Source organism: Pinus tabuliformis, chromosome 6 (assembly GCF_031772625.1).
Source record: "Pinus tabuliformis cultivar Carrire ecotype Pingquan chromosome 6, CPIR1, whole genome shotgun sequence".
NCBI classification, from domain to species: Eukaryota; Viridiplantae; Streptophyta; class Pinopsida; order Pinales; family Pinaceae; genus Pinus; species Pinus tabuliformis.
Genome location: NC_142292.1, coordinates 494,061,494 through 494,079,969, shown reverse-complemented (window position 1 = coordinate 494,079,969; position 18,476 = coordinate 494,061,494). Strand labels below are relative to the sequence as shown.

Here is an 18,476-nt window from a genome sequence, read left to right as displayed (position 1 = left end):
AAGATAACAATCACGATTCAATAAAAGATCAGAACTGGGATCATCAATACTTCAACCATTGTGCTAGGAATGAGGCTAATACAAAATCATTTTTCCGAATACTCACATAAGTCATTATGCCCACATAGCATCAAGGAAAATCAACAATCGTGAAATCAGATCATTAGTCATCAGGTCAAGTCCAAATTCGCTTTCGTAGAGAGATCTAAAGTCAAAGCATTTCTCAATCATCAATTCAAAGATATTGTCAAGCATCATGTGAAAACATTGTTCATATATATCAGTAAGCCAAATCATGTCATCTTCATGTAGGACAAACATAGTGACATATCTATCTATATGTCCCGGCCACCTACAAACACAAGTTCAGTCTGCATGTTCATGTTATGGAAAACATTCAAGGTTTTTCCTGCTTGCAAATCTTGCTGTTATCTGCAACACATCTGTGGTATTGACGTCTTTCAGGTGAACAACTGATTTCATGCACAATACTTCATTATGTGATCAACAATGTAACCCAACAACTTCAAAAATCAGATTACAGTGGCAGGATATGTCAGAGACATCTTGATTAAGAGTTTAGATAGTTTTAGAAAGCTTCAGATGATGGTCAACTGTAGTCAAACCTCTAGTCGCTCCCTTCAGGTTAGCATGAGAGCGACTTTAGTTGCTTGGATGCTATCTATGCCTTAGCATGCGTGCTTTTAGGGATGAGATCTCCCAGATCAATGACTGCGTCTGGAGTAGAAACCCTAATTTTTGTATGGGCTTTAGATCTGAGATCCTGTTGCAGATCAATATTGTCAGATGCACATAAATCATACTTTAGCAACAAAAAATGCAAATAGTAGTATGAGTAAGAGTCTTGAGAAGAGATTCTCCCTCTCACTAGGGATCTACTTCATTCATATCATTGGCCTATCTCTACTAGAGTCATGCAACAAAAAATTTGTTAGATCATAAACATATATCTATCATGGCTATCAACATCATGACATCAATCTTTCATCGAAGGTTAGACTCAAAGCAGCAGATAGATATAGCATCATATCTCAAAGATTATGAATACAATAGCACTTTCTATCGAGTCACTTCATCACGTTATGACATCTAGTTTAACCATATGTCGTCAAGACATGACCATAGTTAGTAAGAGATCTACTTATCAATCTTACACTTATACCTCTAGCATCAAGGTTATCATGCTCTTCATTATCAATAGGATCAAGTAAGGTCATTCAATAAAGCTTTATCAAAACAACAAGAGTGTCAAATTCTCTCTTTCCATATGCTTTCATCATGCTTATCACAAGCATTATCAGCATACTCAAGTATAGGAGTCAATGAGTTATCCCTCTTTATGAACTCCATCATGACAAGTATCAAGAGTGTCATGTACTAGAGTCAAGGTGCTAGCCTTCTTTCTAGGATCTGGATATCCAACAGATAGATAATAGATGTTAGCCAAACATCAAGTCAAGAGCCATCAATGTCCATGGCCCATGTACCAATGTTGCCTTCAAGTATCCAGCCAATTCTGCTAGAGATTATCCCATCTAGAGCTTCATCGAATCTTTTTCAAGTGCTTGAGCATCTTCGCATAAACCATGCTAGAGTTTCATACATCAAATCTCAAGTCTTTGCCAAAAACCAGGGTTTTCTCTCCAACCCTAACCTCATATAATCCATCAAACTCTAATCATCAAGATGCCTAGGGTTTTCTTCAAACCCTAGAATTCTTTTAGGTCTCCACCATCCTCTTCTTGCTTCCATCAAAGGTGTCATCGTCGGGGTGATCTCCATGACTTCTCTTCAACTTGGCTCCTCTCCCATGTTAAATTTTCTTAGGGCAACATTGTCCTTTGCTTTGATAATTGCATTTCATCATTAATACATTAAGTTCACCCCATATTATCATTACGTTATTCAGATCTATATCATTATACATCAGCGTATGCAATTATACATAAAGAGACAACATCATCGTTATCATCATCAATGCATCAGAACATAAAAGGAACGGTAAAAGAAAGCATGCACACATATAAAGACGCCAGGATTGGTCCGAGACCAGGGCAAAACCCACTATGGGGAAAACCCTTGCAAATCTTCTTCTTCTTAGATCGTCATAAAATGATGCAGCAAAAGAGAGTACAATGATCCATAACTTATTATATGCAACAAAACAATAATGATATCTATGAAATAGATCTAATCATGCTAATAATCAAAACTCTCATATGACTATAATTCTCTGTCAAAAACTGATTTCAACTGCTTTATACTGTTTTCACTATGTCGAACACTTCTAAACACTGATGTCACTGATCGAAAACTTTGGAACACTGAAATATCATCTTTGAGTCTCGGATGCAAGGAGGAGGAACTGTGTGAGCGACTATAGCAACCCTGAACTCCCTCTAAGAACTATGTGCCAGCGTCTGTGGCAGTCCGGACGCTCCCATACTATTATGTGCATCCGTCCGGGGACCAACTCATCAGATCTACACAAAAACCCTTGGTTTCTCCCTTGAAGTTACTATGTGTGCGCCTAGGACAGTTTGGTTGCTCTCAGGACCACTCTGTGCGAGCGACTGCGGACCGATACTTCCATATTTGCCTATGAAGCCCTAGTCGCTCCCATAAGCCTCTGTACCAATGTCCAAGGGTCTTTGGTCGCTCTCATAAGCTTGTGTGCTAGCATCTAGGGACCAAAATGCCCTGTTCTATGCTAGCATCCGAGATCTAGAAAACCCTAACTCAGAGCGAACCTTTTGCCTATGATTTCGGACCCTTGCGTGAACTCCTTTCGTCGAACCTATGCGAACCAACACAAAAGAGAAGAGAAGATGTGTCCAAATGATCTTGAGGTCTATTTTATTTATACGCTTTCTTGAGGGGTCACTTGAGGTTAAGACTAACCCAAGCAGTTACTCATGTGGTTAGGGCCGACCTATTCAATAGTACATGTATAAATAAAATAATTCATAACTCAACTTCTACTTGACCAAATTCGGTGATCTTTAGGTCGATTTTGGTCCTCTTGAAAAGAGGAATCTAATGCAATCATCATCTCAATCATTTGAGTTTTTCAAGGTGGAATTTTACCGCAGTTGCAAAAATTAACAAGGGGCAATATTTCTTGGACATATCTTGTTGATGGACTGGGCAAAGCAACATAAGTTGTGCATGGACTAGCATCAACATAGTAGACTTGTTCCATAACCAAGTGTCCATGCATTGGATTGGCGGGAGATCATGAGTTGGTATCCTATTGATGGGATGTCATTCTTAGTCAGGTGCATAGTACAGTAGGAGCCCTTAGATGTGAGGGATAGTTCATGTTTTAGTTGACAGTGGGATGTGGAATGACAACTCATCAGCATTCCAGTAGCACTAGCCCAACATCAACAGAGTGGGGTTGACCTCGGTCTATCCCAGAGGTTGGATTGGAGAGAAGTAATGAGTTGGTATGCTATTGGTGGAGAAACATCTTTAGGTGGAGACAAAGCATAGTTAGAGCCATGGGGTATGGGTGATGATGATCAGACATGGTGGCTTTGGGATCTAGGTGGATTTGTTGATGGAAATATGAGTCGTAGATGGGTTTGGGATCCATGTATTAAGGGATCCGTTCATTTTTTATTAGCATGGAGGCATGGCATAGAAAAGTGGTTCATATGGGATCCTATTATCAGTTTGTAGATGCCTCTACAACGGATTGCTTAAGGGAAAGCAATCTTGGGGCGGGAGGATTTGTCATGTCCGCATTTTTATTTTCCTCTATAGTACAACCAGTGTGGATTTTTCAGAGCACGGGATGGCCAAGTTAAGGGAGCTGAATTATGTCATTAGGGGTCTCGGGGGATTTTTGAGGAGTTTTTATGGGATCCGATGGCATTTTCTTGGCATATTCCATCATCCATACAACTTGCCTTTTGCTCTATTGCTTTTTGGCAACTTTCAAAAAATAGGGTTATTATTGGGTCTGACTTAATTAATTACATTTGAGGAGGCATTTCAGGAGGATCGTTTGATGGAACACCTCAGCGTAATAGCTCGTTGGAACAGTAACGAGGAGATCTACAAGATGGGATGCTGAGAAGTGACTTTCAGTGGTCGAAGTGGGTATGGTGGGTGATTTACCATTTTCCTAGATTAAAAATGACTTTAATTAGTCATTTAATTAAAAAGAGGAAAAGTAATTAATTGGAGGAAAAGGGTCAAAAGTGACTTAATTGAAATAAATAAAATTAAAAGGTCACTTGAGATAAAGTTAAGGGAGGAGCTTCTAGAATAATAATAAAATAATAAAATAAGATGCTTCTAGAGGCTTGGAGATCTATTTATGGAGTCTTTAAAGGAGGAGGAGATCATTTGGGACATCCTTGAATTGGGTATTTTTCTTGTGAAGAGATTTGGAGAACAAGGAGTTCCCAGCTTCAGCAGTAGCCCTAGGATGGAAACCCTCGGGTGATTCAGTGAGAGTGGGCAAGTACCGATTTCTCCCCTTGGTGAATTCATTCAGAATTCACAGGTGATTTCTGCATATCAATATTTTGGAGGCTCGTTGCAATGTTTTTGTTGATCCTTTGAGGGCATCATCTCATCCACATTCCTATTCCTTGTATCAACTTATTTATATATTAGTAAAATAAGGTTGAGTTCTCTGCATGTGTATCTTGTTAATTCTTCAGTTGTAGATCATGTTTCTAGTTTTTTTGTCATTAATTTTATGGTTCGATTTGCGCAAATTGTTATTTAAATTAACGACATTATTTTTTGAAGCAATTTGTAGTGAAAATTTTGATTCGAAACATTATAGATATACTCGCGAAAGGCTTGCAGAGAGAAAAGTTTGTCTAGTTTAGGGAGCAGATGGGTATAGTGGAGAACACCTTCCTCGCTAAGAAGGAGTGTTAGATTATGCTAGTAGCAGGCAGGTGTTCCAGTCTCTATGATGTCTAAGATGCTAAGGAACATGGGATCTCCAAAACCCAGAAAAGGTTTTGTGAGAAAAGACTTGGAGATGCCTTAATTAAATTAATTAGCAAATAATTAAAACATTCCTAAATCTAACTTAGGAAAATTGGTTAATTAAAGTGGATTAATTAAGCAAGTTCAATTTTTCTCTACAAGCTTCTATTGATGAAGTCAAATTGATCTTAGCCATCGGTTGAGAGATGATCATGGTCGTTGAGACTCGAACAAGATATTATAAGAGTAGGTCGAAGGGCTTGGAGAAGAAATCAGTAGAGTTGAGTAGTTCAACTACCCAGTTGCAAGTATTCAATAAGGGCACAGTTGAAGCTAGGAAAGAATCAGAGACAAATTGATTTGCAGATATTTGAGAGCAAGAGTTCGGAGGAATTTTCCTCAGTATTTTCTAGTGTCTGGGAGACAGGAAGAGGAGGGCCAAATTATCTGCAGAAGGAGGTCGAAATAGCAGTGCGATTTAGCTAATTTATCCAGTGTGAGTTGCCAGTGGCCAAATCAGTATCCCGGAGGCAGATCGAGCTAGTCTAGCAACTGCAGGAGGCAGTGTTACTTGATGGGACGAATTCCCAGAAGCTACGCAAAAATGCAAAGGCAAGCAGTTTGCATTTTCGGCAGTGGTGCAAGTAGGCTAGGAGAAGCCAGATGATTGTAAAAGGAGATAGGGCGTCTCTAGTATATTTTTCCAGTAGAGATTGCCGAGATTTGTAAAAAGGCAAGCAGATCACTATAATCTTGAATTACTAAAGATAATAATAAAAACGTCATCTGCTATACTAGGGTTTTTCTAAGGATAGTTGTCCAAAAATAATTGTCAAATTTTTATGTGTGTGCATATTTTCTCAGTTCCATTTTTTATATTTCGTAGTTTTTTTATTGTGAAGACCGCAATAGTGGATTTATCATTATTTGCCAAATTAATAATTCAGAAGACAAACTGCAATAGTTAGAAGATAAATATTCAGTTTATTACAATCGTGGAAATTTCACAGTTGGAATTTTGGTAGCTAGGGCATCAAAATTTTGGCCTCCTTATAAGCCATTTGGCTTATTTGAAACATGATTGACTCCATACTCCCAAGGGATAAGGGACTGGCTCAATTGGCTGGTGATCATTTACCTTTCTTATCCATTTTCTCTCTCTTTGAAATTTTTGCCCCTTTAAGGCTAAGGTAGTAAACTAGGGCTTGATATGAATCCCTAGGTAGGTAGGATTCTTGGGATTAAAGAGCCTAAATATTAAGGGGATATCATTTTCCACAAAATCTACCCTTTTGGCGGGAATCCACTTCAATTTCATCCATAAATTATTTTTCCCTAGTTGTTTGCCCTAAGAGGGAAACACTAGTTTTATCGTCCTTCAAGTTGGGGTTTTTCTTAAAGGTTTCATGAGCCTTGGCCTTGCTAACATACATTATTGGAAACCTTTACTCTTGACCTTGACATTAGGTTACTCCAACACTCATCAAATCGATCAAACCCTAGGTCTTGTGCCTTGCATTATAGGTCTCTCTATAGAAAGTGAATTACCTCCTATGGATCCTTGAACCCAAAATTGTGCCTTTCTTTGAGATACTATTTAGATCACCTAATAACTTCTACCTAGAACATCATACATAGGTGACCTTTACCAAATACTAGGACTCCTCCCATTGGTGAAAATCCATGAAGAGCAACGGGTTTTGGCTTGTGGTGAGTCTAGTGACAGTGGGCCTCTACACCATTTTTGTCTCTTGGTCTAGTTTATGCCTTGTAGGGTTTCCAACGCCTGCTAGATTTTATGGCAACAAAACCCACAAAGTTGTTCTTCATAAAATAAGGGGTCAACAAACTCCTCCCTTTCAAAATTATCAAAGGACATATCAAATGTTTGGAAAATAGTGCAAGTCACTAAGTCATTAATGCAAAGATAAGTGAGAAGTGTTGTGATTATTGCAAATCAAGTGAAAAGTATCTCAAACAATAGAGAAATTGCATGTAATGCCAATATTGCCCAAATAAATGAAATTTTAACCAACAACCTCAAAAAGATAGTGTTTAGCAAATTAGAACATCATTCCATTAATGATATTAGTGCAACTCTCTATACAATAGTGAACCATAGGATTTCCAAATGCACTACAGTCATGACAACATAGTTCATCAAGAAAGATCATTAGCTACCTCATATTTCGAGAAAGAAAGGAAGAAAGAAAGAAACTATTTTAACATCCACGAGGCTAAAGATAGCCTATGGGATATATTGCTTCTTCATCTGCTTGATGTATTCGGCCCTTTTTCTGTGAAGCTTCAAAATGAATGCTCCCAGCTTCCCGACAAACCCCACTAAATAGATAATCCCAAGAGCTATCTGCCAGCATATCTACATAATTTTCCCTGTTGTCTTTGAGGGCCTCACATTCTAAAATGAAACATTTTTTTGCTTCTACTTTTCCGGAAGAACAAAAAATGCATACTCTTTCCTCCCACACTTCTTTTGGCCTTTTCCAGCGCCCTGTTTCACAACGGAGTTGATGAGAATTATTCCTCAACTAAGCAATACGAATTTTGGCTTTCCAAGAGATATTGGCCTCTATGTATGCTTTTGTTTGATGACTATGAGTGGGATTAAACACTTCAATATAGTATTTTTTCTTTCTTCCTAGCTCCTTATCCCAAGTATGCTTGTGGAACTTTTCCATCACAATAACTTTTATCTCTTTATTGTTTATGGGACACGCGTTCAAGCAAATAACCCATTTACTAAACCATTTGTTATTTTGTTGCATCCAAGTATTTTTTCTCTTACACAATCTGTCATTAAAGACAACCTTAGGCCATCTACCCTCTTCCATTTGCTCAAAGTTTTTTAAATACCTTATGACTCGTACCATAGCAATTTCTTCAATAAGAGCAGTCCCTGTTTCACTTAACAAGATAAGATAAGGAACTGCACTTTTAATCTTGAATTTTTTTGTAATCAAACGCTTCTGAATTTTTTCAATTTGTCTCCACTACATGTCGGATGTACTGTTGGCTCATAGTTCACAACCATAGAGAATCATCGGAATCACTAGAAGCCCAAAAAGGGTTTGAGTGGTTTTCTCGTCCCATAACTCTGCCTCTCTACACCTATTTTGAAAAGCATAAAATGCTTTCCAACCCCCCAAAGTTCTTTTCTTTCTACAACCATTCCAGCTTAGATTTTTGTTGAAGTCAATTCCGAGATATTTTTAATCCGCAACTTCTTCCAGAATGTTGCCGTCAAAGTAGAACTTATGTTGGTTATGTTTTCTTTTCTTAGAGAAAACCACTACTTTCGTTTTGTTGATATTGACTTGCATCCCCACACTTCTACAAAAATGCTCAAGGGATAGTAAGTGCTCTTGCAAACCAAGCGTTGATTTAGCAATCAGAATAAGGTTATCTTCATACAAAAGAAGCTTATAACAAACTTGCCCAAATAGATACCATCACCCCCTTGCAAATTTGACCACTCCTCAAGCGTATCGATATGTAAACCAAAAAGGGTAGGAGACCGTGGGCAACCTTGCTTGACCCCGATATCGCTTTCGAAACTTTCAGAAATGCCTGCTGAAGTTCTAATTTTGACTTTCACCTCTTCATATAATCTATGCATAGTTGCTCTCGAATGTTTAGGAACCCCAAGTTCCTCCATTCTATGCCAAAGCTTATCCCTAGGAACTGAGTCAAACGCTTTTTTGAAATCAACAAAGCAACAAAATACTTCTTCCTTTTTCTCCCAAACATTTTCAATGATGTGCCTTAAAGTTATACAATGATCAACTGTGGAATGTTTAGGTCTAAAACCTGCTTGCCCTTTAGCACGCTTATCTCTTTCTTCTGCCCACTTGCTAATTTTGTTTTTTAGCATGCTTCCAAATAGCTTTGAAAACAAAGGGTTTATCATGATGGTCCTATTATTGGAGGGATTATTGACGTCACTGGTCTTGAAAGAGGTATTGCCATGCTAGTTGTCCAATCTGTGGGGAGCCCCTGTTGTATGATGTTGTTTAAATTTTTTGTAATGTGAGGTGCAAGAATGTTTGAGCCCCACTTTAGATATTCTGCATGGAGTTCAACTAAGTCTTTTGCTTTTCCAATACCCAACTTCTTGATACCCATCTCTACCTCTTGCACCGTGAGAGTTCAGTATCACTGTTTACCAAGGGGGGAGGGTCACCCTTGGGATTCTGCTCATAGAGTTGTCTTGCATAGTCAAACCATTTAGAAGTTGTAATACTATTTCCAGTTTGTATCCTTTTTGGTTGGAGCTCCTTCAAAAATAATTTGGGATTATTTTTCCCAAGGAAGATTAGTTCTTCCCTCCTTGAAACCATGAAATCAGCTTTTTTCTTGCTTAATAACTGCTTGTAATATTTGAGCTTTATGTTATCCTTGTTTGACTCTTTCCACATTCTCCTTGCCTTTTTCATTCCTCATCAAACCAAGCATTAATCAGAAAGCAATTTGTTTCAAACTTCTTAATTTTTGCTCTTTTGCACTTTGCAAGTGCGCATTGAATTAAATGTGTTAATTCATGACTATGAAGGCTGTGAATTGTGATTTTCTCTTTCTCGAAGAACCTCTCTCGCGTCATTTTGAAGGTATCACAATTTTTTGGGGTCAAAAGAATTCTGCCCTATGGGAGGTTTTGTTGGACATGCTAAATTTTTTACTCTAATTGTTTCTTTCAAGTCCAATAGAAACACAAATAAATTGGCTTGTGATCTGATTTTAAGTTCCATAGCTGATCTCCAATCAAAACTTCCTCCATTTTCTCACACAAACCATGTGACCAAATTACATAATCTACTACACTTGCTCCATTATAAGTATTGCAAGTGAAATTACCAGACTTTGCCCATCTAGTCAAGCCATTACAAATGATTAAATCAAAGGCCCCACATAGAGTAAGCAATTGTTCACCAAAGAGATTGTAGCTCTTGCCCTCTGAAATTCTTTTCCACTGATGATTACTCTCTTCCATAAGCCAAATAGGGTCACAATCATCGTTACAGCAAATAATGCTAGCTTGCTCACTTGCATTCCTAGCATTGAAATCACCCACTATAAGGACTTCACCTAGCTACGAATAAGTTGCAATATCTACTTTTAAGGTTGCAAATTGATCTTTGTGGTCAAGCCCTCTACCTTTGTAGATTTTTGAAACTTGCGACACAAAATAGCATGCTGACCCCTTAACTTCAGAGGCTTCTTTTGGGGCTGCATGTTGAGAGGTAATTTACTCTCCCTCTCAACCACCAAGTCTCTAACATTTTTCTTGCTCCTCAAGGCTTTTCATGCATCTTGAACCTCAAAAGCATACAGGTTCTTGGCTAGCACACCAATATGTTTCATCTGTCCTACCGTCACGAAATTTTCTACAAGAGAAGTTGATTTTAAATCAGCGATATCTCCCTCATCTGAACTCTGATTCGGCCGTTTTTTTTTTTTGAATTTGGGTATTTTTTCGCAAAGAATCCAAATCTGCTATTTTTTTCTGAATTTTTTGCACAAAAATTTTTAGATCTTCTCTACAAACTCACGGCCCAAAACTCAAAACTTCAAAATCTCCTCTAGTATACTGTTCTCAGCTTCGATACCATTTAGAAAATCCCATAGATTCACAATCTCATGTAATCTACTAAAAAAGAGACAAGAATCTACTTCTACTCTTTACAGCAGAAGCCCATAAAGATCGAGAAAAACAATAATCAATAAGAGGAAGTCGAATCAATGGAACATAACATAATAAATATCTAGGGAAAGCCACAACTCAAAAACCCACTATCTATATTGTATTAATTAGAAATCCAAGATGATAATACAATGCTTGTTCTCACAAGAACAATCACAACACTCAGTAAAATCAATCTCCATCTCACAAGCAAGTTCAAGCCAAATCCAGGCCTCTTCTCTACTCTCCAAGCCTCATATTTCCTTGCGCCCTTGGTCAAAGAATTTGGATGAATACAACATGCTCTGCTCAACCTTGAGCTTAACCTGCACATGTATTTCCTATCCTCCACTTGAAGACTTCCTTTGGCCAATACTTAGCCAAATTTCCAAGCCATCAAGCTTCTAATTCTTTACACAATTCTTGAGAGAATTAGCCCGTATATAAAGGAAAATTCCTCAATTCCTGAATGCATGCACTATTAGTGCAACTCAGAAAATCTAAAACAAATAGTACACTGTCTCTACACTCTAGTCTCAATTGGGTCTTTCTCAGAAGCGACATGCATGAGTTTCTTATGAGCAAATATTCAGTTAATTGGAGTAGCACTAGTTGAGTGCACTAATGCATCAACTGACTGTTAACTCACTATCAGTTCCACAAATAGTTTGGAACTAATTTAACTGGACTTAACTCAATAAACTGAGTTAACTAATTACAACTCATACTTAAATCATCTTGGACCCCTATAATAGGGAGATAACATATACATGACTTCAGAAAGACTTCCAACTCGAAATTCCTAAGTTAACTAAGTCAACTCACTCCAGTTAACTTTTACAAGTTGCTATGAGAATAAAATTCGATTTTAATTCTCAATTTAATTCAAGGACAAATTAAACTGGAATTTTTGGATTCTATTTTTATCATTTCTTGTTGCTATTTTCAACAATTTGATTTCCATATTCAGACGATCCTTGTCACAATGAGACGTTGGACCATGGTTGACCATGATTGATTCTCATATCGAGACAATCTTTGTCACCACACAATGTTGGACCATAGTTGACCATGGTTGATTTCCATATTGAGAAAATCTTTGTCACAATGTGACATTCGACCATGGTTGGCTATGATTGATCATGGTTGACCATGATTGATATTATAAACCCAAGGGAATAATAAACCTAAGGAATTGATATTATAAACCCAAGGAAATAATAAACCGAAAAGGGTTAATACTAAAACCCCAAGGGATTATGGATCCAAGAGAATAATATTAAACCAAAGGGTCTAATATTATAAACCCAAGGTATATAAACCCTAAGATAAATACTATAAACACTAAAATAAACATGGTTGACCATGGTTGATTTTCATATTGAGACAATCCTTATCATAATGCGACATTGGACCATGGTTAACCATGGTCGATTTTCATATGGAGACAATTTTTATCACAATGCGATGTTGGACCATAGTTGACCATGGTTAAATTTCATATTGAGACAATATTTGTCACAATGTGCCATTCAACCATGGTTGACCATGATTGACCATGTTTGATTCTATAAAACATGGTCGACCATGATCAACCATGGTTGACCATGATTGTCCATGATTTTCATATGGAAACAATATTTATCTTAAATTTTATATACCTTGGGTTTATAATATTAATTCCTTGGGTTTAATATTATTCCCCTAGGTTTATAATCACTTGGATTCTAGTATTAATCCGTTGGATTTTTTATTCCCATGAGTTATAATATTGATCCCTTAGGTTTTTTAATCTAAAGGTTCATATTCCTAGGGAATAATATTATTCAAAGAGTTCCCCGGATGCGGGTGGTTGCTAGACATATGGCGCATAAGGCTCGTCCGAAGGGCAGGTGTCCGCCCGGACGAGCCACGCATGCCAGGAGGACACACCATAAATTCACCAACCCGCTGCATTCAAGGAAGGGAGTTAAGGGTGTTGACAGAGGCGTCCTGTCGACATTCATGGCGCGTCTTGAGAAGCGAAACATGGCGCTTCATAACTGCAATCTCTCGGACATTCTCCCGCATTTCCCGTCTGCACCTGTTCTGATCTTGCAGGAGGTGACGGAGGTTCAGCACTTCGGCTCTCATTCTGGCCCTGAGAGTGAATGTAAGTGTTTAGCAGCTACAGAGTGGGGCAATTGGCAGGCTCACAAGCAAGCCAGTTGCGATTCTGAGAATTTGGCAGTGCTTACTTACCCGCATCTCTCGTTGGCTCTTGTTCTGGTTTCGAAGGAAGTGGTGGAGGTTCAGAGTCTCGGCTCTCATTCAAGCTTTGAGAGCGAAGGTCAAGGCTCTGCAGCCACAACTTTGGGCAATTGGGAGGCTAGGACTCGGTCTAGCAGTAAACCTGTGCCAACAGTGGTGTTGCGTTGGGGAATTGATCGCCCTGTTCAGAGGACCAGAATGCAGCGCAATCGTGGAAGGGGTAACAGTGGAAGGGGAGGCTACAGTGGAAGGGGAGGCTACAGTGGAAGAGCCCCCTCGACTTCTTCCTCAATTGAAGAAACCTCTGAGTGCAGAAGGCCGAGGGGAAGGCCCCCGGGCAGAGGCAGAATAGGGGAACCTCCAGCGCGAATGGACTGTGGGCATACGGAACACCCAATGGTGAGATACCGCCTTCCCTGCACCTTAGCCAATTCTACTTTCTTCGTGACTGTCTCTGTGGAGCACTGCAGCAATCCTTGGGAAGATGAGGAAGGCAATCCCCGTGCCAACCCTCCGCGTGTTCCTGGGATTGTTCCTACGGTGGAAATGGAATTCCCTGCTGTTGAGATGATGCGGCCCATACATGACCCGGGAGCAGGCCCGAGAGAACCTGTTTGTGACTATGGCGCTGGCCCAAGTGACCGTGGAACGCACAACCCTGGTAAGGCCATCCTCCAGCCTCCCTGCTGCAAGGCGGAAGATGAACCGCAGACTACTGATGAAGATTAACATGCCCAGCTCGCGCTCCAGGTTTTACAGCAAGAATTTTTCTCTGTCAGCTCCCTACGCGGTCATATATGAATCTGTTACTCTGTCTCTATGTAATTGTGTCGGTTTTCTGTTATCTCTGTTCTGTGTCGATGTTCTTCAAGTGCTTTTGTTCATGTGTCAGCTACATGAGTGTTGCTCTAAGTTTTTGTCCATGTGTCCTATGTACTCCTGGCATGAATACTCCGGTGTCTACTGTCTGTCCTAGGACAAATCTTACAGGGCCGCGGCCCCGTTGTAATTTTGATGATGTAACTTTGCTCTTGCTGTAATATAATAGTTTAGCCTTACTTAGAAAAAAAAAATATTATTCAAAGAGTTTATTGCCAAAAAGATTTAGCCCTTGTAATTATTGTTGATTTTTTTCTCAATAATTCAAATATAAATTACAAAAAGCTGAAAATTATAAATCTATATAAATAATCAAATATTTTTCATTTTATATAATTAATTATAAATTATAAAATCTATTCATTTTTTATTCTATATAGTTAATTATAAATTATAAAATCTAAGTATTTTTCCTTTTATATAGTTAACTATATATAATATTTTTCATTTTATGTAATAATAATTAAATATATTTCTAAAGACATTTTTAATTAAATAATTAAAAATTAATTAAAATTAAAATAATTTATTATTATTATTAAAAATAATTAATATTTTTAGTATTATTTAAAAAAAATATTTCTACTCATTATTTTATATCAAAAATATTATTCAAAAATATAAATAATTATTTTTTATAATTATAGAAAAAATAATTATTTATTATTATTATTATATTTTATTTATCTTTTATTATTTAATTATATAACTGATTTTAAATTATTAACTTTTTTAAGAGTGGTTCACGAATATTGAGTAAGGACTGCTACATCTATGGAAAATCAAGGGAGATCAACCCAAAGGAACCAAACTAGCAAGGCCTAGCTCCAAAGGCGTCAAAGAGATTTGATCCCATAACCTCTAGATAGACAAAATACTTAACAACAAGAACCCAACCAACTAAGCTATCCGTTGAAACTTAATTATAAATTATAGCTCACATCAATTTTTTTATTATTAAAACTCAAATATCTAAGAATTACAGAAATATTAATTCAAATTGCTATAAGATATTATATCACATTGCTATTGATAATCATAATATCATGTTGTTATTATTTATTTTTAAAGATGGTGTATAACAAATTTGAATTAATATTTTGTTGTTAATAAAATTGAATTCATTATTATTTAAAATATGGTTTTAAATATATAAATAAATAAATAAGCAAAGTACTTCACTATATGAAAAAAAGATTATCAAAATTTGAAAGTAATTACACAACGGAAACCAAAATTTTTTTTTTATAAAAGTTTCAGGGGATTAATAATAATAATAATAATTTGTAACAACATTTCCCTTAAAAATCACATAAAATAAAATCCTGTCGACACATTTCGAACCAACAAGTGTGATTGATCTTATTCCATCGATGCGTTTCGAATCAACAAGTGTGGTTCATCTTATCCCAAAGATGAACCACACTTGTCCAACAAATGTGGTTCATCTTATCTTAAAGATGAACCACACTTGTTGGTTCGAAACGTGTCAACGAGAGTTTATTTTATGTAATTGTTACCAAAAACACTGTTACAACTAATATGGATCACAAAAATCTAAATTCTACAATAATAAGAATTGTCGGCCATCCTTTTGTGCTTGTGCCGTTTCCAACGTGATGCCCGATTTGCTTCCTAACTTTTAGGCTCTTCATATTTTCATTTTCATTACGTGATGCCCCATTTGCTTCCTAACTTTCAGGCTCTTCATTTTCATTTTCGAGCTTGAATAACGTAACGGCAATCGACAGTCCAAGTTGATTGTCAGCTGCAAAATATCTAGTACAGAAGCCCTCTCGCTTCTCTTGCGATTTCAGCACAAGGACGGATTGCATAGATTCGATAGAGATGTTGAATATTGTCACAATTATTTTGTGTGCACCCCTCTTGGGAACTTTATAGGAATAGATCTCGTCCTCTAAAATTACTAATATTCCAAAACACTTAAACCATAGTGAAAAAACAAAAAATTTATTATACTTTCTTCATCATTCATCTTTATTATCACCATCGTTAATCTGCAAAGCAACATACATCTTTATTATCACCATCGTTAACCTGCAAAGCAACATAACGATTAATACTTTTATTGTGAAATGATTTTTAATGTATTCTGCTTGCGAAATAATGAAGGAGAAGTTGATATGAGATAAGTTGAGAATTACAGGATACCATTGTACGTATTCCCCACCATGAGGGTTAGGATCCGTAATTACCTGTTAATGTGGATTTATTAACAAGTTAATAATTGATTCAATTGGACAAAATATAGATAATTATTTGAATATCATTGTGCAACATATGAATTGAAACAGAAACGGGGTTTACATTACCAATACTGCCGAGTTAAGATCCCTGAAGTTTTCATACGTCTTTTGTTGAATACAAATTTTAACTAACACAAAACCTCTTCTAAAGCAATTGGTCTGCCAACACCTGAATTGAATTAGTCCCCCTTCCGAATTGCATCTATTTATGGGTAGCTCAATTAAGTATTTAAGGGGAAATCAACAATCTAGTATTTAACAGATGATCAACAATCTAGTGAGGACGAAAGCAAGCTGAGTATTTGTTGGAAGACATTAATTCCAACTACCTACCATTAATGCAGTTGCTAGACTATTCTGGAGGATTCGACAGACGTCTTAAGAGATGGATAGCTTCCTGGAGAAACCACTGACTCCATAAACTTCCTTGCTGTGTATAAAAGCCGCTTCAGCAATCAAACAAAGACAGTTTTGTTTTGTGTTTTATGTGTTCAAGTGTGTGTTCTCTAATTTGGTATCAGAGTAGGTGTGAGGTGTGAGAAGAACGAGCTCAGGTGAGCTGCGAGGAGAGGCCAATTAATTGTGGTGCTAAGTGTTTGAGTGTAGAGAGCTTTTCGTTGTTTGGAACTGCGTTAGAAGAGGCGGTGGGGAGATCCATTCAGAGCGGTGGATTATAGTTAAGTGTGAGGGCTCTGTTCTGTCCGGGGAGATGGCTCTGTTCTGCTAGAGTGCTGTCTGCTAAAGCCAAGGGAGAGCTGAAAGGAAGCCTGTGTTTGGTGTGCGATTGAGGCGTTCGAGCCACTGTGAGGAGGATTGTGTTGAGACCATCGTGGAAGGTAAACTCGTCCAAGCGTGGTTTATTTTTCTTGTTTTCCAAACGTTGTTGCAGGGATCTACGCTAGTGTGACCGCAGGAAGCCGAGGTTTGAGAAAGGAAGTTCTGAAAGCAAGGACAAGCGCCCATTTGAAGTTCTGAGTTTGGCGGGGCCAGTTGCTGATGCACTTCAGATTTGAGATCTTAGGGCGAAGGTTCTTCTAAAGGGATTGGTGGAGAAAGCAGAAACGTTGAAGGCTGTTGTCTTTACTTTTATTAGTTTGGAGACTTAATACAAGGGAGTTCGAGGATTATGGGAATGTCATATTAAGTTTCTGGTTGTCATTAGTAGCGTTTATATTATCGACTGTTATAGTTCACTACTTACCAGGGATGAAGGGTTCATCTTGTGCATTTTTCTTCACTGGCAATGGTTATTACTATTATTCCATTTTAGCAAATCTAATCTATTCGATCAATCACATTTCAAAGTTGTGTTTAGTAATTTGTGATTTAAGCTATTCTAGTTTGTGATTCAAAAAAAAAAAAAAAAAAGGCAACAATATTATCCAATAATATTGGATAAAAAAATTTTGCTTGAGGATTTATATTTGTAAAAATTAGTAATTTTTGGTGATTGGTAAGGTGAAAATAAGTAAAATGGCTAATGTATTGGCAGAATCTTATTTATCTGAATCTAACAAGTTAGATGGTGAAAATTATGCAAATTGGAAGTTTAAGTTGCAGACTTTGATGGAAGGCAACAATACATGGGCGATTGTGTCTGGAGCTGAAGTTAAGCTAGTGTCCCCTCAAGCCACAGATGCTGCAATTCAAGATTGGGAGTGACGGGAAAACAAAGCAAAGGTGCTTTTGCGGATGACAGTTAAGGAAAACATTATTCCACACATTAGAGAGTGCAAAACATCCAAGGAGACATGGGACACTCTCAAAAATTTGTATGAGACGAAGACTACAAATCAAATAGTGTATTTAAAGAGTAAGCTTTTTTCAATTAAGATGGAAGAAAATGAAAGTGTTAGTGATTTTATTTCTAGAATTAAAGATCTAAAGGATAAATTAGGTGACATTGGTGAATCAATATCTAGTATAGACTTGGTCACTGTGACATTAAATGGAATGCTTGATGAATATCAAATATTTATAACTGGTCTTTCAGCTAGAGAGAAGGCTCCTACTTTTGATGAGTTGGCAGGTATACTTATGCAGGAAGAAGAGCAGAGAAGAAGCCTTAAACAGAAATCCCCCAAATTAGATTTGGCATTGATGGCCAAAGGGAAGTAGTCCTTCAAAGGCAAACAGTGAGAGAAAAATAAAGGCAAAAAAACATGGGTAAAATCATTTCAAGGTACCCCTTTACCAAGGAAAAATGCCAAATCAAGTAGAGATGATGTGTGTTATTATTGTGGAAAACCTGGTCATTTTGCTAAGAATTACATGAAAAGGAGGTCTGATCAATTTAAACAAAGAAGGCATTCAGGAAATTATGTTGATAGAGATTAAGCAATTAGTCAAGATGTTATCAATCTTAAATTGTTTGTGTCCAATGCTACTTTATCAGTAGAAACTGA

The 18,476-nt window shown here is 37.3% G+C and overlaps 1 protein-coding gene across 1 annotated transcript in view; it reads right to left on the bottom strand.

Moving 5' to 3' along the window:
- Window positions 1-15,495: 15,495 nt before the first annotated feature.
- Window positions 15,496-18,476, bottom strand: part of LOC149259483 (uncharacterized) — a 48,422-nt gene continuing 45,441 nt past the window's right edge. The window contains exons 2-4 of the mRNA XM_089454276.1: window positions 15,970-16,020; window positions 15,839-15,862; window positions 15,496-15,747 (exon numbers count right to left, since the gene is read on the bottom strand). Of these exons, the coding sequence (XP_089310402.1) occupies window positions 15,496-15,747; window positions 15,839-15,862; window positions 15,970-16,020 (327 nt within the window). The remainder of the gene's footprint in view (window positions 15,748-15,838; window positions 15,863-15,969; window positions 16,021-18,476) is intronic.